The 24309-nt window shown below is 39.9% G+C and overlaps 2 protein-coding genes across 4 annotated transcripts in view; one reads left to right on the top strand and one right to left on the bottom strand.

Moving 5' to 3' along the window:
- Positions 1 to 2542, bottom strand: part of KIN (Kin17 DNA and RNA binding protein) — a 31756-nt gene extending 29214 nt beyond the window's left edge. The window contains exons 1-2 of the mRNA XM_081818898.1: positions 2360 to 2542; positions 1377 to 1381 (exon numbers count right to left, since the gene is read on the bottom strand). Of these exons, the coding sequence (XP_081675024.1) occupies positions 1377 to 1381; positions 2360 to 2473 (119 nt within the window). The 5' untranslated portion in view covers positions 2474 to 2542. The remainder of the gene's footprint in view (positions 1 to 1376; positions 1382 to 2359) is intronic.
- A 97-nt stretch (positions 2543 to 2639) lies between these two features.
- ATP5F1C (ATP synthase F1 subunit gamma) lies at positions 2640 to 22861 on the top strand. Of its 3 annotated transcripts, XM_081820549.1 has the most exons (10): positions 2640 to 2814; positions 12635 to 12669; positions 13193 to 13324; positions 15947 to 16151; positions 16716 to 16859; positions 16977 to 17041; positions 18279 to 18434; positions 18939 to 19035; positions 22083 to 22119; positions 22716 to 22861. In XM_081820549.1, the coding sequence occupies exons 1-9, from the start codon at positions 2759 to 2761 to the stop codon at positions 22087 to 22089; spliced, it is 897 nt and encodes a 298-aa protein (XP_081676675.1). In that variant the 5' UTR covers positions 2640 to 2758; the 3' UTR covers positions 22090 to 22119; positions 22716 to 22861. The 3 variants fall into 3 exon arrangements, with proteins under 3 accessions (XP_081676675.1, XP_081676676.1, XP_081676677.1); XM_081820550.1 differs by lacking the exon at positions 22083 to 22119; XM_081820551.1 differs by lacking the exons at positions 22083 to 22119; positions 22716 to 22861 and having other exon boundaries at positions 18939 to 19039.
- The last annotated feature ends 1448 nt before the right edge of the window (positions 22862 to 24309 follow it).

Raw genomic sequence — 24309 nt, forward strand, 5'->3', positions numbered from 1 at the left:
GGGGTCCTGGGATCGAGCCCCATGTCCGGCTCCCTGCTCAGCAGAGAGCCTGCTTCTCCGTCTCCCTCTGCCTGCCACTCTGCCTACTTGCTCTCTCTCTCTATCTCTCTGTCAAATAAATAAATAAAATCTTAAAAAAAAAAAAAAGATAGCATGGGGATTATAGTCAATGGTATAGTAATAATGCTGTATGGTATGGATGATAGCTATACTTGTGGTGAACACAGCATAAGGTATAAATTTGTATATGCATAAGGTATAAATTATGTTGTACACCTGAAAGTAATGGAACTAATGTAATGTGTGTGTAATGTGTGTCAACTATAGGCATATAAAAAAATTAACTAAAAAAAAGAAAAATAATTGGGTTTCAGGGGGGCAGAAGGAAGGGTGAGGGAAGTGGGTTCTATACTCAGTTTAGAATTGAGAGAGAAATAAAAGCCCTAATAACTGACTGCAGAAATTTTTAAGGAAACAAAACTATTCTGTATGATACTACAGGGATGGATATATGTGTCATTATACGTTTGTCCAAACCCATAGACCATCCAACATCAACAGTGAACCCTACTATAAACTAAAGACTCTGGTGATGATGATGTGTCAATGTAGCTTTACTGACTGTAATAAAAGTACTACTCTTTTGCAAGATGCTGATCCTGGGGAAGTTGTATATACGTGAGGCCTGAGTGTGTATGGGAAATCTCCGTACCTTCCGCTCATTATTGTTGTGAACCTAAAAATGCTCTTAAAAAAAAATCTGTTTTTTAAAGTCCAAATAACAAATCCAATTCATAGCTTTTGATTCGATCTTGGTTTGAAAATAACTTTTAAAAAGCATTTGTGGGAACAAGTGAGGACATGTGAATATAGAGTGTGTATCAGATGACATAAGGGAATTTTTATTAATTTTGTTATGTGGGATGATGTTCATCGTGGCTATTTTGAAAAATATCCAAATATCTTAGAATACTTAGGTATTTAAGTATTTAAATACCAAAGTATTCAGAGATGAAATATCCCGATATTTGCAACTTACTTTAAAATATTTCTGAGGGGCGCCTGGGTGGCTCAGTCGTTAAGCATCTGCCTTTGGCTCAGGTCATGATCCCAGGGTCCTGGGATGGAGCCCTGCATCGGGCTCCCTGCTCAGCGGGGGGCCTGCTTCTCCCTCTCCCTCTCTCTCTCCAACTTCCCCTGCTTGTGTTCCCTCTCTCGCTGTCTCTCTCTCTCTGTCAGAGAGATGAATAAAATCTTTTAAAAAAATATTTCTGAAAAAAGTAAAGATAGGCAAGTTGCTTAAAATGTTAAATATGGGTAATGGATATATTAATGTTCACTGTACTAGTTTCTAGTTTTCTGTGTGGGAATTTCACCTTGACTGTTAAAAAGAAAGAACTGGAGAGAAATGAAAAGGAAAAACTGCATCAGTGTTATTCAGTGTAAGTCCTACTTAAGTATCTCATCTCTCGCTGCAGAAACACTCGAGTAGATTCTTCCAATTACCCAGTGTTCCCCTGCACCTACCCAATCCAACTCAGTCTCCAGAGAAAAATAGGATCCTGTCACTAGCTTGCTCTCAATTCTTCAAGGTGCTTTATCATCCACCTCATTAATGAAAAAAAAGTATAAACTCCATTGTATGGCATACAAAACTTCCTATATCTGCCCAAAGACCCCCTGAGCCACTGAACGCATAATTCACTGATTTAAAACTCACAATCTTACCGGTAGGTACAATTGTTATTTCCACTTTACAAGATAAGCATACAGGCAGAGGGAATGTAAGCAACGTGGCCAAAACTACATAGTTAGGAAGTGGCGCGGCTGGGATTCAGGATTCTGACAGTCTGACTCCCGTCCACGATCCTATCCACAGTAATACCCTGGGCCCGACACACTGTAGGTGCTCCATAAACGCTTGTTAGGTGAGTAGTGTGCCAGAGCTTAGTTGTCCTTTTTCATCTAATCCCGAAAAGAGGTGTGAATCCTAACCATCCTGTTTCTCTTGAGTCGAGTCAGGTCAGAGATGATTGTTACTGTTCTCCCCCAGGCATCCGGCGCTGCACTATTCAACGCCCCCCGTTTCATGACAGCTTGAGTAGCATCACGTCTACGAGAGCTGCAAAACCTTTTCTTATTTCATTTATTTTTGGAGGAAGATCGTGGAGGAATGAGGTGTGAGAGACCACTGGTCCCCCTAGGATGAGGGCTGCAGGTAAGAATGGCCCTACTGACTTGAGAAGCTGACTCGCCCAGCGCGAAACCCACGACTAGAGACCTGAGATCCACTCCCTCACCCCCAGTGTCAGGGGCTTGAACCTGGATCTCCAGCAGGGCCCCATCCAGGCCCGCCTACCTCATCCCGGCACTGCTTCTGGCACATCTGGCAATACCAGCGCAGCTTCTGAAGCCCCTTGGATTTGATCCTGTTGGCGATGGCCTTTGGGGTAAGAAAATCTGACTTCCCCATCGCGACCACGGTAGCGACAACTTTGCTGAAGCCCAGCGCCTCGCCAACCGGAAGCGGAATGAAGCTGTCGGGGGGCGGGGGGAGGAGTGGGCGGGCCAAATACCAGCCGCGAGCCGGAAGGAGGTGGGGCCTCCAGAGGCTGAGCACCCAACGCTCGCGAGGCTTCCCGTCCGGCGGGAGGAAGCGAGACTAAAGGGAAAAACTGGGTGGGAGGGCGCCTCGGGAAGGTCCCGCGCATGCGCGGTGAGGTCTGTCTGACCGACCTTCAGCCGGGCCGGTACCACCATGTTCTCTCGGGCGGGCGTCGCTGGGCTCTCGGCCTGCGCGGTGCAGCCGCAATGGTATGGCGGTTTGCGGAAGGAACGGGAGGGTTGCGAGGAATGGAGGAGTTCGGTTAGGGGGAAGAGGAAGCGAGTGGAGGCGAGTGGGAGGACAGGGGTCGCAGGGCCTGCGAGGCCCCCAGTCCCTAGGAGGCCCCAGGAAGCCCAGATTGCAGGAAGCCCCTCCGATCCGGGAAGGGTGCTCGAAGGGGCTGCGGTGACAGTAAGGGCTCGCCACGTCTCTTGAGGCGGGGTGGGGCGGGGTGAGGGCCACGAGGAGCGGTCATCTTGGACCGCGGGGTTGAGACTTTAGTCTGAATTGATTTCAGGGCGGTCTGGGATTCACTCAACTAACACTCACGGAGCCCCTGCTGCGTGCGGGCTGGTGAAGACCGAGTCTTTCCCCGGGCCCACAAAGGGGGTGGGGAAGACCTAAGAAAAGGTCTAGGGAAGGTTAGGTTGTGCTTTCTGTCCTTGACGCCTTTTGGAACCCTCTAGTGCTGGGCAGGGTTTGCATGGGCCAGTAAGACCTGTTCGATTCAGCCAGGACGTGTATGTAGCGCGGGCTCTTTGCTGGGCACTACTGATTAAAATAAGTGCCTTCGTGGGCTTATGGTAGTTTGGGTGCAAAAGGGACCTTAAAAATCCGCCTAATGGCGATCGGAAGGGAAAGACACCTAGCCCTGTCTTGAAACCATTATGTTGAAGCAGTAACCCTGCAAGGTCATGAAATTGTCCGAAGGTCCTGAGGAGGAGGAGATAGATGGCTTTCAGTCGCCATCTGTTAACTGCCGTGCAAGTTTAAGGAATTTAAACATTGGTTTCCGAAAAAAAAATTGAATATTAGAAGGCCACGCAATAGGCAGATAAACGTTGGTTTGTGGGTTGTACCATATAATAGGATGAAATGTCTTAAAGCTAGACAGTCTGGAAGAATTTCAGACGCGGTGCTAAGGGGATTATTAGCTAAAAGCTGAGTGTAGCAATTCTCCGGTTTTACAGTAAAGAAGAATTCTAACGAGCTGCAGCGCAAAACTAGATTTTGTGTCCTAATTTTCATGTGGAGGGACTAGAAAGCCTTAATGGAAATAAGTACGTTTTTCATTAAGGAAATAATTCGTAACAATAGAGAAAAATTTTAGGGTAATGAGTAGGATGTGAATACCTACATAAAACTGTTGGTGGATTTGCCTTCAAAGTCAGATTTTTTTCTAATATTGAAAATGAGTATTCATGGCAATTAAGTCACCATAGTTGGACTCTCAGTCATGTAGGTTGTCCCATTTGTTAATCACTCAGCACACATTTGTTGGGTGCCTGCCCTGCACCAAGTTGGTACTATGGAAAGTACTAAAAAGTGGTGCTAAACAAATACATAAGGTCTTAGTGAGCTTTATGGGACAGTTTCTGGCATGCAGTGGCGCTCAGCAAACATCAGCTCTCCTTCCCCTGTTGCGGTGCAGAAATGTCATCTGTCAGTATTTTCACCCGAGGTAGTATCCGAATTCATCTTTAAGAAATAGAAAGAGTTTCTGAAACGACAAAATATTTTGCGTAAAATTGTAGCAATTTTTAAAAAAACTTGTAAGGCAGTTTGAAGATCTTAGAATAAAGGATGGTTTTAAATAAGAGTAGTCTGACGGAACTGTTAGGCTCCTAAATTGGAACCTACATCAGCAGATACAGGTTGTAATCCGGACCTTAACCCCTTTAGAATGTTGGTTTTAAATTGGTAGGTTATGAATATTCATCAAACATTAAGGGAAAGCATTTTCACGTATTCCATTATTCTGGGTGGCCTTTTGCTTCCTGTTCATAATTGCCTTTTAAATTCAGAAATGAAAACCATCTTAATGTTTCACACTCCACAGAATTAATTTGGAAGGGGAGAAAAATAGCTTTGCCTTTACAGAACCAGGAAGGGGCATTTTCTCCGTTCTGTTTTGGTTATTGGAAGCTTTAAAAATGCCATTTGTTACTGTTACAGGTTTTGTTTCAGGGAGGTTAGCTTACTAACATTAGCTAAATATTAGGCCTTGTTAAAATCTTAGTGAAATTATGTTAGTTGTTTAGGATATCAGTAAAATACCCAAAATTTCGGGAAATTAAACTTGTTTTTAAGTAGCATGTAAGAAAATGGAAATAAGGAAGAGAAGTGTGATTTTTTTTTTTTTTTCCTGTCTTCAGATCAGGAGAAGATACATTTCTATTTTGTGTTCCCCATTCTCTAAAGTGGAACTGTTTTATGGTAGCATACCAATAGCCATTAATTGAATTATATTTGTGGAAAAGGAAGGGAGATGGCATTTCAGGAGACAGAAGGCAGATTACATTCTGAGATTGAGGAGGCAGATATTTATTTACTTGTAAAAGTAAAAAAATGTGAGGCATCGGGTTATGTAGTGTAGGAGATCCACTCTGGAGCCAACTACCAGGATTTGAATCTCGACTGCCACTCACCTGGCTGTGTGACCCTGGACAAGTTACTCAGTGTCTGTGCCACCATTTCTTCATCTGTTAAATGGAGGTAATAATAGTGCACAGTTCATTGGGTTAGCATGAAGATTAAATGAGTATTTGTAAAGAACATAGCGTGGTAGAAGAAATGCTGGTATGGATCCAGATACATGAATTGAAAACGACATTATGCAGTTCCTACATAAAATGTAATATAAGAAGGTTTATTGTACTTGCCAAACAAGACTGGATCATGGGTGGTCGTGGGGGAAAAGTGCCAGGGAGTCATTTTTTGGCGGACAGGCAGGTGATGGACTTTCATACAATCATTTATTATTAGAATTAGACATACTCCATAATTTCCCCCTAAGAATTAGCTGATGCTGCTGCTTCCTTAATTTTTACATTTATACAGCATACATCTTAACATTCTTGCAAACTCTGAAATTTCTTTAAGGAATCGTTCCCCTAGCAACCTTGCTGGGACTCCCTCCTCTATTACTACTTTTAGTTTTGCTAACACTGCTGTATGATCATAGTAAATAATGGTAATCCACAGGGGCGCCTGGGTGGCTCAGTCGGTTAAGCGTCTGCCCTGGGATTGAGCCCCGAGTTCGGCTCCCTGCTCTGCAGAAAGACTGCTTCTCCGTCTGCCCCTCCCCCTGCTTGTGTGCTTGCGGTCTCTCTCAAATAAATAAAATCTTAAAATTTTTTTTTAATTTGATTTTTTAAACTTCACATAGGAGCACCTGTGTGGCTCAGTCTGTTGAGCGTCTGCCTTTGGCTTGGTCATGATCCCAGGGTCCTGGGATCGAGTCCCACATTGGGCTCCCTGCTCGGCGGGGAGTCTGCTTCTCCCTCTGCCTGCCGCTCCCCCTGCTTGTGCTCTCTTTCTGTGTGTCAAATAAATAAATAAAATCTTTAAAAAATAATAATAAAATAAAATTAAAAATAACTTGGGACTCCCGGGTGGCTCAGTCAGTTAAGCGTCTGCCTTCGGCTCAGGTCATGATCCCAGGGTCCTGGGATCGAGTCCCGCATCAGGCTCTCTGCTCAGCAGGGAGTCTGCTTCTCCCTCTGCCGCTCCCCCCACTCATGTACGCTTGCTCTCTCTCACAAAAAATAAATAAAATCCTTAAAAAAAAATAATGGTAATCCACAACCTCTGACTTTTCTATCCACTATATCTGATATGTTTTAAGTTTCTCCAATAATCTCCCAAGGATTTCTCAGGATTTGATGCAGTTTCCAGAACAAACAACTGATTCAAAACTTTATATTTTCATTTGCAAAAATTATATATTCAGTAGAGCAAGCTGCCCCTAAAGAGTTGGAATCAGCTTATGGTTATTCTGTATGTACTCAAATTGTACTTAAAAATAACATAGACGTCTTTAGAACTGAATGAAAGCTAAACATGAGAGCACTTCAAAATAGGAAATTAGGGCATGTGCACAGCATAAAGAATCACAAAAGATCCTACCTCTTCATACCTCTCACTTGGGATACTTGTGGAAACCAAAACATTCTGTGTTCATCCAAATATGGCATGCAATTCAGATTTATTCCCTGATATTCTCTGACTAGAAACTTACGTCCGTTAAATTGGAGTATTTGCCTAAATCCATAATGTCCAAATGTCACTCCTTATAGTCTATACATTTAGATTGGTTGGGGTGAAAAAGTAGGTATTACAAAAAAAAAAAAAAAATCAACAAATGATGTTATTTTCCAAGCGCCATTATGAACAGATGTTAATGGAATGGTCAGTATGTCAGGTAAGTGCTCTGAAACAGCAGAACTTGTCAGTTTTTGACAACTTCTGTCTTATCTGTTAGTGGATCCATTCTTATAACTAAATCTAAAGTTTTTCATGTAGTCTCCATCCTCTTCTCTATATTTCTTTGTCTATGGCTGCATAACACCAATAGTAAGATATATAAGTCAGATTTTGGGGCACCTGGGTGCCTCAGTCGGGTAAGCGTCTGCCTTTGGCTCGGGTCATGATCCCAGGGCTCTGTGATCGAGCCCCACATCGGGCTTCCTGCTCAGCGGGGAGTGTGCTTCTCCCTCTCTCTCTGCCCCCCCCACTTGTGCTTGCTCTGTGTCTCTCTCTCAAATGAATAAAATCTTTAAAGAGAGGGAGAGAAAGGTTGTTAAAAATACAGGTTTTGGTTATGACCTTTTCAAACTTTTTATGCATATTATATACATATAATCACAAAAATGGGATCATAAAACATAATTTTATAATATCCTTTTCTGAAGGTATTGTGAAGAGGCTTTATTTTTTAGTACAGATTCAGATTTCTAGAAAAGTTAAGTACAGAGGGTTCCAGATACCCACATCCCACTCTGGACAGTTTCTCCACTTAACCACATCTGGCATTGGTGTGGTGTATGTACTACAATTAATGAAACAATATTGATACATTATTAAGGTGCATGGTTTCATTAAGGTCATTCTTTTTGTGGTATATTCTGTAGGTTTTGACAAATACGTAATGACATGTATCTACCATTACAGAATAGTTTCACTGCCCTAAAAGTCTTTCCCCAGAATCCTAGCAACCACTGATCTTACTCTTGCTGTAGTTTTGTCTTTTCTGGAATGTCAGATAGTTGGAATCAGACAGTATATAACCATTTGAGATTGGCTTCTTTGCTTAGCAATATACAGTTAAGATTCCTCCATATCTTCTGTGGCATGATAGCTCATTTATTTTTATTGCTGGATAACTCCATTGTATGGATGTACACGTTTTTCCATTCATTCACATATTGAAAGACATTGGTTGCCTCCAGTTTTTGGTGATTGTGAATAAAACTGCTATAAACATTTGTGTGCAGGTTTTTGTGTAGACATAAGTTTTCAGCTCAATTGGGTAAATACCTAGAAGCGTGATTGCTGTATCATATGTTAAGACTGTTTCGATTTTTAAGAAACTGTCAAACCATCTTCCGAAGTAGCTGTGCCATTTTGTATTCCCACCAGCAATCAGTGAGAGTTCCTGTTGCTCCACATCCTTGCCATCATTTAGAATTGTCATTTAGGGCGCTTGGGTGGCTCAGTTGGTTAGGCGACTGCCTTTGGCTCAGGTCATGATCCTGGAGTCCCAGGATCGAGTCCCGCATCAGGGAGCCCGTTTCTCCCTCTGACCCTCCTCCCTCTCATGCTCTCTGTCTTTCATTCTCTTTCTCTCAAATGAATAAATAAAATCTTTAAAAAAAAAAAAAAAAGAATTGTCATTTAAAAAAAAATTCAGCTGTTCTTGGGGCACCTGGATGGCTCAGTCAGTTAAGCATCTGACTCTTGGTTTCAGCTCAGGTCATGATCTCAGGGTTGTGGGATCAAGCCCTGAGACAGCTCCATGCTGGTCGTGGAGCCTGCTTAAGATTCTCTTTCTGCCTCCCTCTCTCAAAAAAAAAAAAAAAAAAAAATTAGCCATTCTTACAGGTGTGAAGTAGTATTTCATTGTTTTAATTTGCAATTCCCTAATGACACGATACTGAGCGCCTTATGCTTTTTTGCCATCTGTTTATCTTAGGCTTGTGTTTAGATCTTTTGTTCATTTTTTATTTGGGTGGTTTGTTTTCTTACTGAGTTTTAAGAGTTCTTTGTATATTTTAGATAACAGTCCTTTATCAGATAGGTATTTTGTAAATATTGTGTGGCTTGGATTTTCCTTCTCTTAATAGTGGCTTTTACAGAGCATAAGTTTTTAATAAAGTCCAGCTTAATCATTTTTTCTTTCATGGATCATGCTTTTCATGTTTATCTAAAAACTTAGAGCCATACCCAAGGCACCTAGATTTTCTCCTGTGATATCTTATAGAAGTTTTATAGTTTTGTGTTTTATCCTTAAGATCTATGAGTCATTTCAAGTTAATTTTTGTGAAAGGTGTAGGATTATTATCTAGATTAATATTTTTCCATATGGATGTCCACTGTTCGGCACCACTTGTAGAAAAGTGTATCCTTTCGCCATTTAATTACCTTTGCTCCTGTATCAAACATGAATCAGTTGACTGTATTTGTGTGGGTCTATTTCTGGATTCTCTATTCCTTATGCTGTGTGTTTTATTCCCCAGACTTACTCATTCTGTAACTGGAAGCTGGTATCTCCCACTCCCCTTCACCCATTTTGCCTATCCCCCACCACCCCTCTCACCCTGGCAACCCTCAGTTTGTTCTCTGTGTTTGTAGGTCTCATTCTACTTTTTGTTTGTATTTTCATTTGTTTTTGTTGTTGTTTTTGACTTCACTTATGAGTGAAATTCTGGGTTCTCTCTTCCAGTGATCTACTTGCCCATTCTTTCACCAATACCATACTGTCTTGATTACAACACTTTTATAGTAAGTCTTGAAATCAGGTAGTGTCGGTTCTCTGGCTTTGTTCTTCAATATTGTGTTGGCTATTCTGGGTGTTTTGCTTTTCCATATAAATGTTAAAATCAGTTTATTGATATATATAAAACAACTTGCTGAGGTTTTGTCAAAAATTGTATTGATCAAGTTGGGAAGAATTGATATTTTAGTAACATTGAATCTTCCTATTCATGAGTATGGAATCTCTCCATTTATTTAGATCTTTCATCAGTTTTGTTGTTTTCTTGTGGCATATTTTGTTAGATTTATATGTAGTCTTTTTCTGTGTGTTTTTTAATTGTGGTAAAATACACATAACAAATTTACTATCTTAACCATTTTTTTAAAGATTTGTTTATTTCTATTTATATGTTACATATATTATGTATATTATATTTATAGATTTTATTTATTTGAGAGAAAGAGAGAGCACCAGCTGGGGAGAGGGAGAAGCAGACTCCCTGCTGAGCAGGGAACCCCCCCTTCCAACCCCCCACCTCGGAGCTCCATCCTGGGATCGAGCTCCATCCTGGGATCGTGATCTGAGCCAAAGGCAGACGCTTAACTGACTGAGCCACCCAGGCACCCCCATCTTAACCATTTTTAAATCTACAATTCTATGATACTGTTTTTCTTTTTTTTTAATATGCTATTTTTCTAACTTGAAATTCCCAAGTGTTCATAGCTGATAAAAAGAAAGCAGTTGACTTTTGTATATATTGACCTTGTACTGTGCAACCTTACTGTAATTGGTTCCAGGAGTTTTTTTGCCAATTCTTTGGGATTTTTCTACATAGACAGTTGTGTCATTTATGAACAAAGGTAGTTTTACTATTTCTTCCTTTCCAATCTGTACACCTTTTATTTCCTGTTTTGTCTTATTGCATTAGGTAGGACTTCCGGTACAATGTTGAATAGGAGTGAGGAGAGAGGACATCCTCGCCTTAGTCCCAGCCTTAGGGGGACTAGTTTCTCATCATTAAACCACAGGGGTTTTGGGTAGATGTTCTTCATCAGGTTCAGGAAGTTCTCTATTCATAATTTGCTGAGGGTTTTATTTTTACTGTTAATGGGCATTAGATTTTGTCAAAAAATTTTTCTGCATTTATTGGCCATATGATTTTTCTTCTTTAACCTGTGGGTGTGATGGATTATATTATTTGTTTTTTAAATGATGAACCAGCCTTGCATACCTGGAATAAATCTCACTTGGTTGTGGTATAAAATTCATTTTAATATATTGTTGGATTCAATTTGCTAATCTTTTGTTGAGGAATTCTGCATCTATGTTCATGAGAGACAATGTCCTTTAATTTTCATTTCTTACAATGATTTTATCTGGTTTTGATATTGGGGTAATGCTGGCCTCATAAAATTAGGAAATGTTCCCTCTGCTTCTAATTCTACTTCCCTATTTTGGCACCAACATCCATGTTCCATGAGTTAGAGATCTGTATCTCAAGGCTCAAAAATCTCACGTTTCCCAAGCCCATTGGACATTTCCACCTTGTCCCATGGTCTTTATGTCATATTCATTAAAATTCATTATCTCTAGAGAGATCATCCCCATTCAGTTTTTCTACCTTGGTTAATGACACTATCCACTCAGGTCATTAAATTGGAAATCATTCTTACTGGTTTCCTCTTCACTCTTGAGAACTTGCTCATAAATCTAGTCTTCCTGTTGCTTTGCCAACATGTTAGTTCACATTCTTGCCTTCTCCAGTCTGAAAACTGCAGCAGCCCCATGCAGTCCCCATGTCATCAATATTCCAACATCATTTTGTGTTTTTCACTGCCATCTGAGGTACTTTACTGAAAAACTAAACTGGTTGTGGGCTTGTATGTATTCATTGTTTCCCTGCTACCTATAAAATAAAATTTAAATTAACCCAACCTATGTCTCCAGCTTCAAAACTACATCCTGTTTGGGAATGTCCTCCTTAGGCCTTCTTTCTTTACGCACAAATTCACAGATTCTTCAGTTCTCCCATGGAGCTTTCTGAGCCAACACAGACACTTTGTAGAGATTTAAGCCCTAACAGATAATTTCTATTTGATAGCACGTTGTCTTCCTTAGTAGGGTGGCAATCCTCTCGTATTTATCTTTCATAAATGTAGCTTTCATAAATGTAGATGTGTGTGTGTATATTTAACATACATTGAAGTCAAATCATTTTTACTTTTATGCATTAGCACTGTAATCATAAAGATTAGAAAAATATTTAATGTACATTTTATGTAAATCTTAAGTTTTTATGAATCTTGATTATGAGATAATAGTATGCTTCCTATGGTCACAGACCATGTCCGGGAGCATAGTAGATGCTTAGCACATTTTTCTTTTTTAAGATTTTATTTATTTATTTGAGAGAAAGAGAGAGCATGAGCGGGAAGGAGAGGGAGAATTAGGCTCCCCACTGAGCAGGGAGCCCGATGTAGGATTCGATCCCAGGATCCTGAGATCATGACCTGTGCTGAAGGCAGACGCTTAACCGACTGAGCCACCGAGGCACCCCTGCTTAGTACATTTTTTCTGAGTTGAAGAAGAACTGGTTTAAATAAACTGTACTTTAACACATGTGGTCATGTTAGAATGTATAATTGATCCTAAGTGTTCAGTGAACTAAGGAAGTCAAGGTAGCTTTTTATAGGTGGCTGACCTTGGTTTTAAGTATACTTGGATAGCCTAACAATGGGAAGGACTTTTTTGTCATGGAAACTGTACAGGCAGAGGCATGAAGGTGGGACTAGGAGCATGTGTGATCTCCATCGTGACTGGTGGAAGGTCTGTGCTGTTAAGGCAGATGAAATGAGGCCTTTGGTAGTAAGGTTTGGTATCAGTATTAAGGGATTAAATATGTGTGTGTATGTGTATAAATATCTGTATATCAGAGTCTTATATTTAATAGATTGTTTTTTTATGGGGCATTCTTTAAATGTATTTGATAGTTTTTCTTGTATTAGGGGCTCTTTTTCAGAAAACTAAAATATTTTTAAAATCTTCATTTTCAGGATCCAAGTTCGAAATATGGCAACTTTAAAAGATAGTAAGTACTTTATCTCAATATGTGAATTAAGAAAAGCTAATTTTTGACAAATAGAAATAAAAATATGCTGCTTTAGCCCATTGTATATTTGATAAAACTTGACAAAATATTCTTTTTGTCAATTTGTGTGTGACATTGAACTGGTTTTGGAAAAGACCAGTGTGAGGCAACACACGGTGGTTCTGATTCTGTTGTCTGTACCATGACAGTGATGTCAGTAGAAGAAACTATTTAAATGTTTTTAATGTGTGCCGCCCTGTTCTGCGGCCATCCTATTCTGTCTAAGTGGCAGCTGGGTTTGACCTTCTGTTAGCTTTCCTGTGGCCTCCTTGCCTGTCTGAGCAGCGGCTGGCTTTCACCTTTGCTCAGTACTCGTTCTAACTTCAAGCCTCAATTGGCATCATGCTGTTAATCGATGGTCTAAGTGCTGCTTATTCTACCTCACAGTTTAGAAAGCTATTGCGATAAATTCACAAGTGAAATGGTAACTCCTTTATCATAACACAGTATTTCTCTTCTTCAGTTACCAGGCGACTAAAGTCAATCAAAAACATCCAGAAAATCACCAAGTCTATGAAAATGGTCGCGGCAGCAAAATATGCCCGAGCTGAGAGGGAGCTGAAACCAGCTCGAGTATATGGAATAGGATCTTTGGGTAAGTGAAGGGTATAATTCACAAATTGTGAAGAACTGTTTAACAAAGATCACCACTAATGACTTTTATTTGGTGCTTGGTGACGACAGGTCTAGTCTGAGTGTTAGACAGTCCTCGTTTTTCACAACAATCCTACAAGGGTCAGAACTGCTAGAGTCCCTGCTTTACAGATGAGAAACACTAAAATCAAGTACCTTGCCCAAGGTCACATACTTAGTGGTTTGGCATCAAAGCCTGCCTGTTAACCGCTGTATGTGACTGTGAATATTGAAAATACTTTGAAAATTTTCCCAGATTATTAACTGTATATTCAAAAGAACTTAGAAATATAGTGCATTCAACTCAGGTGCTTGATGTCGTCCTGTGATGTTGTGATGTTGTGATGTGCTGGTTTAAGACTGCGGGGTGCAGAGGTGATACCCTGCAGTGGAGTTGACTGAGCAGGCATGGACAGGACTCATGAATACTTGAGTGGAATGTTTAAACTCAACCATAAAGAAGGCAAATTTTGCTTATTAACTTTGCGTGAGAAAATGATAGAGCAGTAGGCCTTGGTGGAAATGAGTCCTCGCTCTAAAAATGCCACATTTAGTTTCATGTAACAGGTGCAGAGGACAGTTGGTAGGTTAGCTTTCAGCGATCCTTATCAACCCCAGCCCTTTGCTCTCATGAGTCCCATTCGCTGCACAATAAATCCTAAGCACCTTGGTGGCTCAGTAAAGTTTGGTTGATAAATTATATATTTATATGAAAAGGGAAAGTTATTTCAGTATTTACCTTTTTTGCTGCTATGAATAAGTATAATAAATTTGTTTCCCTCCAAAGTCCATAATCACAAAATTATCTCATGAAGAAACTGGCTTAGATGTCTGATTAGAGTATTTGTGGTAAAATATTAAAAATTCAAGCCAAGGCTGCCAATCAGTTCTGAAGTCCTTCAAACCAAATACTACCTGCTAGATATTAAGTGGCTAATTATTTTAAATATTTAAATTAGAAAATTTTAACAGGCATTTTATGCTGTACAATATAAAACATAAAAAGAGACTTAAATATTCTCGGGGCGCCTGGGTGGCTCAGTTGTTAAGCGTCTGCCTTCGGCTCAGATCATGATCCCAGAGTCCTGGGATCGAGTCCCACATCGGGCTCCCTGCTCAGCGGGAAGCCTGCTTCTCCCTCTCCCACTCCCCCTGCTTGTGTTCCTGCTCTCGCTGTCTCTCTCTCTGTCAAATAAATAAATAAAATCTTTAAAAAAAAAAAAAAAAGAAATACTCTCCCCATTCCCCTGAACTTTAGAGTTGAATATTTACTTCTCTCTGCTTTTGGTTTGTTTGTTTCAAAATTTTATTTAAATTCTAGTTGGGGTCACCTGGGTGGCTCATTTGGTTAAGTGTTCGACTCTTGATCTCAGCTCAGGCCTTGCTCTCAGTGGTGAGTTCAAGCCCTGCATTGGGCTCCATGCCCAGGGTGGAGCCTCCTTTAAAAACAAAAAAAAAAAATTATCTAGTTAGTTAACATATAGTGTAACATTGGTTTCAGGAGTCGAACTTAGTGATTCATCACTTATATACAACACCCAGTGCTCATCACAATAAGTGCCCTCCTTAATGCCCATCACTCCACTTCTCTGCTTTTTATGGAGGGACCTCAGGTTTTGGCATTTGAGAATCCCTGCTCTATAATGAAAAAGGTAATAGCAGGAATTTTGTTGAAATGGGCGAATGTGGTGGCTGTGAAGATGCACCTTGTACCTACAGGGGCACCAGCTGCTGGAATTCACCCTGCGTTTGCACTCAGGCCATGCTTCCCACGAGCCATGCCTAGCCAGCACCTGAGCAGGCAGCATATTTGAGCAAGCACGTTCTTGGGAGACTTGCAGCCTCCCCAGTGGTCTTGCTGAACTTCCCCGAAACTGCACAGTGGTCCAGGAAGCTGCCACCCGACCTCTCTTCCCTCTTTCCCGCAGGTCAGACCTGCATCATGTTGTGATGGCCCTTCTGACTCCTTCCTGCCTTCTCCCACAGCCATTTCCTCTGTTTTCCCCAGTAAAATCTGTGCATATTTCATCCCATTTAATCCCCTCTTGGCCTCTGCTGCTAACAAGGCTAGACCAACCAAGTGAGGTGGTCAAAGCAATCCCCAGAATAAAAGTGGCATCTGCTATTTTAATGCCAACAGTTTTTATAAGAGCTTGATATGCAGATTATATGAGCAGGTCAGTAAATATTTGCTTCTTACTTTTTTGCTTGTATACTGAAGATTTGCATCCTTCCCAAGTCTGGTATCTAGGTAAGTTGGTACTCTGTAATTCAGACCTCCTTATAAATTCTTTAATTGTACTAGAGATTTCTTTAAGTCAGCATTTGAGGTAAATTGACCATTAATTGGCCCTTGGAGCCTTTATCACATAGAGAATTAAACCTTTATGGTTTTCAACCTGATTATAAATGATAAATGGAATAAGTACACAGACAGTTTTGATTATATCAGATGCCACCTACATTTAAATGCATCATTTCGAAAACAGCCAACTCTTTCAGCTCTTTTGTAAATTAGGGATCTTTGCTTTATTTCGTATATGTTACATATTTTTAAATTCTTGCTTTTTTGTTTGTATTTAAGCTCTGTATGAAAAAGCTGATATTAAGGTGCCTGAAGACAAGAAGAAACACCTCCTTATTGGTGTGTCCTCAGATCGAGGGCTCTGTGGTGCTATTCATTCCTCGATTGCTAAACAGATGAAAAGTGAGGCAGCCACGCTCACAGCAGCTGGGAAAGAAGTCATGCTTGTTGGAATTGGTGATAAAATCAGGGGTATACTTCATAGGTAATTTAAATAGATACTGTTTATGTGTAAATGGGTGCAAGCATGAGTAAGTGGGAGTATCTTTGATAGTTTATTTCAGCAAGGTGTGTCTTTTTTTGGTTACCTGTTTTTATACCCATAGAGAGGGTTTTGTTTTGTTTTTGTTTTTTTAGGACAATCAGAATATATAGATTTCTTCTGTTTTTTTACTTGTGTTTCTCCTTCATCCAACCCATGAGTGGAACACAGTAGGAATATCAAAAGCTAGTTGCCATTTTAAACAAACAAGGACTCTGAAGAGCTAGCACAGCCTGGAAATGTCAGAAGTGAACAGCAGTTAATTGAGATGGGAAGAAGAGAAATCAAGGCATAGAGAAATATAACACAAGAGAGGCCTGATTATTAGTCCTTAGTTCTTGGCAGCCACTAAATAATCATAATAATGGATGGAACAACTCCATTCAGTGAACACCCCCCTCCCCCCCAAAAAAAAGCTTGATCCAAAGTGATAATACTTTCCCTCGTTCCCTGTGTTCGGCAGAAGTATTCCTTTAAACTACTCTGTGTGATCTGATTCTCTTGTAGGACTCACTCTGACCAGTTTCTGGTGTCCTTCAAAGAAGTAGGAAGAAAACCTCCTACTTTTGGGGATGCGTCCGCTATTGCCCTTGAACTGCTAAATTCCGGATATGAATTTGATGAAGGGTCTATCATCTTTAATCAGTTCAGGCAAGAAAAATTTAGAAATCGAAGCTTTTTCATGCTTGTGTTCGTCCTTTAAAATAAGTAAATGCTTACTTAACAGTTTATTATTTTGAGATTGACATTTGCTCGTATAATTTCTAGGTCTGTCATCTCCTACAAGACAGAAGAAAAGCCCATCTTTTCCCTTGAAACTGTTGCAAGTGCTGGTAAGTAGTTTTTGCAGGAAAAGGATTTTTCTGTGTAGAAAGCAGAGGTTTATACCTTTGGGAAAATAGTGTTTGTCAGGATGGCCTGTTTCGGCAGTAACAGAACCGTGTTGGGCTTTCTCACCGTCTGTCAGTGGCTTCCATGATCTCTTGATCCATTCATTAATGACTCTGACTCCATTCCTTCATTAAGAGAACATAAATAAATAAATGATTAGACGTGTTTTCTGTTCTCAGAGATTGAAGAGCCTAGCTAGAATTGGCTTTGCAGTCTCTGTCTGGGCACTCTCCCGAAGCACAGTATATTCAGCAGCTCTGGAGTCGTGACGTGAACAGTCCTCACAACTGATTTGCGTTGACCCACTCAGTTCTCTTGTCTTACTGTTTGAGTAACGTCATCATTGCTCAGGGTAGCATCATAGAAATAATATTCTGGAACCGATTTTATTTTCCTGAGGCATTTTCCCCTTCTGTACATAGTATTTCCTGTATTAAGATATATACTTTTTTAACATTTTAATGTCTCTGAAGTTGGGATGTTTCTGCCAGTCAATGGCATGCCATTTTTAATTGTTGTTATTTTCTTTCTTAATGGTCTAAAATCGGGGTTATCATCCATAGCATTTTAAGTTTGATGAAGTACAATACTTTAGCACTTTACCCTAATAAATGAAGGTTGAGGTGTGCCACTAAATTTCTGCATTGTAATCAATAAGATGTAAGTCGGTCTCTGATTCCTGACCCCCTCTTCTGTATTCCATTTCCCTCTCATTTACCTGATGGACACCTGCAGATTTCTCCAATAATCAAATGGCTAATTTGGGATTTTTGTATTCCACTAAACGAGTTTCAGTTTTTTCATTCATTCTTTTATTTTTTAAAAAAATATTTATTGAGTATTTGCTGACATTGTGCCAGGCACTCTGTTTGATGCTATCCAGAGGATCTCATGACCATGAAATGCAGAGAAGTTATTTTAATTGTTCACTTCTTAGGTTTTAGTAAGTTAAGCATTTACAGTAGAATATCAAATGCTTTGTTTACACATTATATTTTGGTGAAAACCTATAATCTATAGTGTGGAAATAGATGAAACTTTCAGAACTGAATGTTTTAACCTATCTTACATTGACTTCTGCTCTGTAATTATTAAGGGTTTTTATACTGGTAAGCTGTTTTTGTTTAATCCCTCTTTGCACTATGTAACTTCAAAGAAATTTATGACTTGTTCTTTCAGAGAGCATGAGTATCTATGATGATATTGATGCTGACGTGCTGCAGAATTACCAAGAATACAATCTGGCCAGCATCATCTACTATTCTCTAAAGGAATCCACCACGAGTGAGCAAAGTGCCAGGATGACGGCCATGGACAACGCTAGCAAGAACGCTTGTAAGCACACAGTGGATCTCTTCTGAAAGCGTTATTCTCTTGCTGAGAGTAGCATGAGGACCTTTCCATCAAAAACATTACTATCCCTTGAGTAGACCAGGAAACAAGAGAACAAGGATCTAGTCCCAGTCCTCAGTTCTCTTGTCTTACTGTTTGAGTAAGACACTGATTCTGCCACTGATTCTATGACATTTTTGACCAATGACCATCTCTTTCCTTGAATTTTTCTGTCTCAAAAGACAGACAAATAATCATCTCTGCCTTTAAGGAAGTATATCTCACTTGGTAGGCAGTAAATTTGCAAGTACTTTGAAAAGGTATCTATGGAAGAGGTAAAAATACCTTTGTGAAATTTTTTGAGAGGCCAGGTTTGGTACCCAAAAATACATAAAAATTCTTATTTTTAAATTAAGCAACATACATCTCTGAATACATTAAGGAATGAGTTATTCTTTCGTAGTGTGAGATAGTGTTGTCTAATCCCTTTGTTTTGTTTGTTTGTAGCCGAGATGATTGACAAACTGACCTTGACGTTCAACCGCACCCGCCAGGCTGTCATCACGAAAGAGTTGATTGAAATCATCTCCGGCGCAGCAGCTCTGTAAGTAGCAGCAGATTGCCTCCAGACACTTTTCCTCCTCTCTTCCATGTCTGCTGGCTTAACGTGACGATGTTTCAGTTTCACTTTTGTTGTGCTAAAGGTGAAATGATCTGTTGCCTAACCTTGTAATCTACCTTAAGGATATAAAGATTTGGTGAAAATGAGATCTCTGGTTTCTTCTGCTTCTTTCAAGCTGAAACCTTTGGGCTTAGTTTCTTCTTTTAGAAATCAGTATATTGTTAGCTCTCACTTTCCTAAAACATTAGGAATAAAGATGTAAATAATTTAGTATCATTTATAAAATCTGTCTTTGGAACTTAAAACATTACAAACCAAGCTTTCCAACTATAGGACTGGTTTTGGGTTTGGTTTCACTTAAATCTTGGGTTTTTTGGTAAATCTTGGTCAAAATTGGTTCTTTACTTACTAAATTTTCTATGTTAGTACCATATGATAATGTAGCATTTTCCTCAAGAAAATTTCTTGGTTGTCTAGAAATGTTAAGGTTGGGGCGCCTGGGTGGCTCAGTCATTAAGCGTCTGCCTTCGGCTCGGGTCGTGGTCCCAGGGTCCTGGGATCGAGCCCCACATCAGGCTCCCTGCTCGGTGGGAAGCCTGCTTCCCCCTCTCCCACTCCCCCTGCTTGTGTTCCCTCTCTCGCTATGTCTCTGTCAAATAAATAAATAAAATCTTAAAAAAAAGAAATGTTAAGGTTTATGAAACCAGGGTTGAGAAAATGGGGAGTCTATTTTTAAAATGACTAAACTGAACCCCCACCGTGTGTCAAGTTCAGTGCTAGGAAGTGTCAAAGGATGTGACCAAGGCTTTGCTGTTGTAACAGGATAACAAAAATATGTAGGTAATTGTGATGAGAGGTAAATGTATAGTAAGTTATCTTTGACTCTTCTTTCTCACCTCCTCCTAATTGGTCACTAAGTTCTGTAAATTTTACCTTGTTAATATCCCTTGACTCTTTCCCCTTTATGCCCACCTAATGCAGATCCTTGTCATTTCTCTCCTGAATTAATAAGGATATCAAGTGCCCCTTAATGTGTCAGACCCTGTGCTAGACACTGAGGATGTAGTAGGGACAGCATTTGCCCTCAGAGAGCTCACAGCCTCCACAGGGAAACTCTTTTCCTCTTTTCTAATTATCTTAGAAATTGCAGGAGAAAAGAGGGTCAGCGTACTATGGCTCAGAGCCAAGAGCAGTTTTGACATTTTGAAAGGGTTATTTTGTTTAAAAAAAGAGACAGTATGTGACTCACAAAGCCTACAATATTTACTGTCTGGCCTTGCAACAGGCTGTTACAAGGAAAAGAATAGAATCCATTCTCTTACATAATCATCCTGCAGAACACCTTAGCTTGAGATAATGTGATCCTGTGTTTTCTGGCCACCAACACTCTCTAGTCTAGTCTTAACCACCACGTCTCACTTCCCCTTGAACTTCAGCCGCATTGATGTACTTCAGTTCTACAAACACGTCATGTGCTTTTGCCTGAAATGCCATTCTTTTCTTCCTTTTGCACCCTGGATTCTTCATCTGATAGACAGACTTCCATTTCTCTCTCTCCTGAATTGAGAGAAGCCTTTCTTCCAGGAAGCCTTCCTTCACCATTCGGGTGGAGCACCCTTTAGCATCCTGTGCTTCCCCTTTTCAGCATTTACACTATTTTATTAGGAATTGCCTTTTTATTTGCCGGTACTCCTGTGGCTTGGGAGGGACTGTGTCTTACTTTTGTAGCCCTACCACCTGGCACATACTTCCTTGGTAAATACTTGTTGAGCGAATGAGTGATGTGCCCTAAGAGGTGGAAATTCAGAAGAGGGAGAGATAACATTTCAGTGGGTGTGTGAAAATGTGGATCCATGTTTGAGAATCAGGGATAGATAGGTTCGTCACTAAGGTGAAATTTAAATTGGGTATTAAGTAATTCCTTAAATACTTAAGGAAGTATTATCTCCCCAGGATAGAAACTGGGCAGAATGCCAAAGAGACACATAAAACTGATGGAGACCATTGTATAAGTTGTCAGTCAGATCCATCAGCTTTGCTAGCCCAGGCATTCTTGTCTTAGTTTGCTTTCCAAGCATGACTTTGTTAAGACTAACCCATCTCTCAGTCTAGTCACTAATGTTGTGTTAGCATCAGAGAGTACAGTGCAATGATGAATGGCCCTGCCACTTCCTAGCATGATAAACTTGGCTGTGATACTCTTTCTGTGACTCAGTTTTGTCCTATAACACGGGGGCTAAGGCGAGGATTACATAAGCATATTATTCGTTCTCTTCCTTGCTGTATGTCCTACTGCTAATGCTAAGCTGTTTTCTTCTTGGGTGGTAAGTGTGAGGGGGCCTGGGGGAGAAAGCTGCATTCTGAAGGTTCTAGGGACTGTGATCCAGGGAACCAAGGATCCTGTTTTGCTCTTGAAAAAGGAATGCTGGGAATAAAACGCGAGGAGACAGCATCTGCAGTATTGAGGACTGCCCTCTTCCTTGACTAGAAATATGGGAAACCTGGCTAAAAAGGAGCAAAACCAGGGGAAATGAGGAGAGGGAGATTGGGACATAAAAACTGAGAATCAGAAATTGACTATTAAATTTTGGCTCTCTAGAAAAGTAGTCTAAATCCTTTAGGGTTGGCTGTGCAGTCCAAGCTTGGAGTGTGTATATGAGTGGATTGCATGCTCTGTAACCTATCAATTATTCTGGTTAAAACTTTACTATTTAATACAAACACATTTGACTCCTTAGTAATACACTGTGTGCTATTTATCGGGAAAGTAGTGGCTTCAATTACACTTACGTAGTCTTGCCTTCTTGCATCAACATGGTTTTATTGTTCCAACCAGAATGAAATTAGTAACTTTTTATAACAGGCATCGGATCTGTTTTAAAGGAATAGTTTGGTAACTAATTTACATGATTTCCTCAAGATACCGAGTGTGGAAACGGATGTTTTTAGTTGGAAATGATACCTGATTAACTAGCATGGATTGCTTCTTGACTGGCTTGTTTTGTCTTTTTTTCTAACATAATAACCAGGGATTAATGAAAACCAAGTTTCATCCTCAGACAAGAGGTAAAGTGGCAATATTTCACACTCTCTCCCCTAACCCCACCAGAAAGAAATCTAGCTAGATACGATTGACACTGATTAAGCAAGTGAAACAGATTCTCTGAGATTTAGATTTTGGCCCATTTATAGTAGCTGCCAGCTTGTGGTAGCATATGGGTAATGCCAGGCACTTTTTTTTTTTGATTTATTAAATAAACTTTATGGATAGAGAATTAGCATTATTTTGAAATATTAAATATAGACTGGTGGTTCTCAAACTTGATGGTCTCAGGACCCCTTCATCTCTGACATAATAGAAGAGAGCTAGATTCTCATTTGTTTCTGTATTCATTCTGTCCTGATAGTACATGTCATTTAGCCCTGGAAAATGCTACCATGTACTCTTGAGAATGAGTAAAACAGGCAAATAAGAAAGTAGTTTGCCTTCATGGACCCCGTGGAAAAGTCCCTAGACCAAAATTTGAGAACAACTAGTATATAGTAACATTTTATTGTGTAAAGTCAGTTCTTTAAACCCCACTTAAATAGGTATTGTCTCTTGACATCATTATTTTTCCCTCCAAAACTGACTTTTATTTGTTCTGTTCTTTGTTTTTCAGATAAAGAAGGAAAATTCAGCCAGCTGATTTTATTTTTAGCTTACTGTTGTCCTTGTCAGAAGAAATTGTTGGTCCATTGTTTAAACTACTAAAGACAGCAAGAGGTTTGTAAATTATCTTACAATAAACAACTTACCGAAAGAAAATCACTGTCTTTTCTTATTATATAGGAACAGTAGTTAATAGTTTTCAAAGTGGGATGTTAAAAGTACTTACAAATATTGACCTGCTACTGCTAAAATTTTTTGGTAAGAAGATAATCTAAGAGCCTCTGCTGATTTTACAGTTCCAGAACACCCTTCGCAAGTCCAGAGTATTTGGGGTTGGGGGGAAGGAAGAGGCAGCAGGCCACAAGCTAGCCCAGGCTTTCATTCTTCTGCTCTTTCAAAAAGAACATCCAACAAAATGAAGTAAAAATGCTATTGGAGTCATTTGCTCTTTCTCATCTATGGGATATAGAATTCCAGGCATATACTTACTTTAAATTTTAAATATCAGGGCACCTGAGTGGCTCAGTTGGGTAAGTGACTGCCTTCGGCTCAGGTCATGATCTCAGGATCCTGGGACCGAGCCCCCCGTTGGGCTCTCTGCTCAGTGGGAGTCTGCTTCTCCCTCTCTGTGATCTCTTTCACACTCGCTCTCTCAAATAAATAAATAAAATCTTCAATAAATAAATAAATAAAATTTAAGTATCTTTTCCAAGCACTGAGAAATCTTTCAGTATGATAATTCATTCCATATTCACATTTAGATAACCATTAAGATTGGATGCCTAACCTGATTATGCACAAGTTGGCTGTGCCAAAATGTCAGGGTTTTCCTATTTGTTTAAAATAGGGAAATTATTTTTTTAATTACAAAAGTAATATATAAATTACAAAAAGAACTATAAAAAAATAATATATAAAAATATAGGGGCGCCTGGGTGGCTCAGTAATAAGCGTCCGCCTTCAGCTCAGGTCATGATCCCGGGGTCCTGGGATCGAGCCCCGCATCGGGCTCCCTGCTCCGTGGAAGGACTGCCTCTCCCTCTCCCACTCCCCCTGCTTGTGTTACCTCTCTCGCTGTCTGTCTCGCTGTCAAATAAATAAAAACTTTTAAGTACATATATATATATAATATACCCATTCTCATTTAACAATTTGTATGCTGCTCTTGACTTTTAAAAACCATTAAATACATCTATTTAGAAAGATTTCTTCAAATGCTTTATTATTTTGCCAACAACTATTTTCACAAAAATGAAGTGAATGGTAAGTAATATAAAAATTGATGAGCAACCACAAGCCTGTAAGGAGCAGTACTGCCTTCTTACAAGAAGGCTGCGGAAGAGAAACTGAACAGCACCCAGGGTCCTTTTCTAGCTTCCCTGAGCCTTTACAGGAATCACTTGATGGGTCGATGAATGAGGCTGAGGCATCGGGCAGACACGTACGTGTGTTCAAACTACTAGATCACCTTCAGGAATGTTAGCGAGGAATGGGGCTAGGTGGCGTTTTTTATCTTGCTTCTAAACACGTTGGCCCATCTCCAGTTTTGAGGACAACAGAATACTTCCATGAGGGTGAACTGCATATTCTAGACAACACAGCAG

This window comes from Leptonychotes weddellii, chromosome 5 (assembly GCF_054177405.1).
Source record: "Leptonychotes weddellii isolate Sample4059 chromosome 5, ASM5417740v2, whole genome shotgun sequence".
Classification (NCBI taxonomy): Eukaryota; Metazoa; Chordata; class Mammalia; order Carnivora; family Phocidae; genus Leptonychotes; species Leptonychotes weddellii.

What these genes read in the sequence shown, in the direction of transcription:
- ATP5F1C (XM_081820549.1), top strand. Translation starts at nt 2,759, where the DNA reads ATGTTCTCTCGGGCGGGCGTCGCTGGGCTCTCGGCCTGCGCGGTGCAG. An exon ending in TATGGCAACTTTAAAAGATA is followed by an intron (nt 12,670 to 13,192) that starts GTAAGTACTTTA and finishes TCTCTTCTTCAG; the next exon opens with TTACCAGGCGACTAAAGTCA. An exon ending in ATCAGGGGTATACTTCATAG is followed by an intron (nt 16,152 to 16,715) that starts GTAATTTAAATA and finishes ATTCTCTTGTAG; the next exon opens with GACTCACTCTGACCAGTTTC.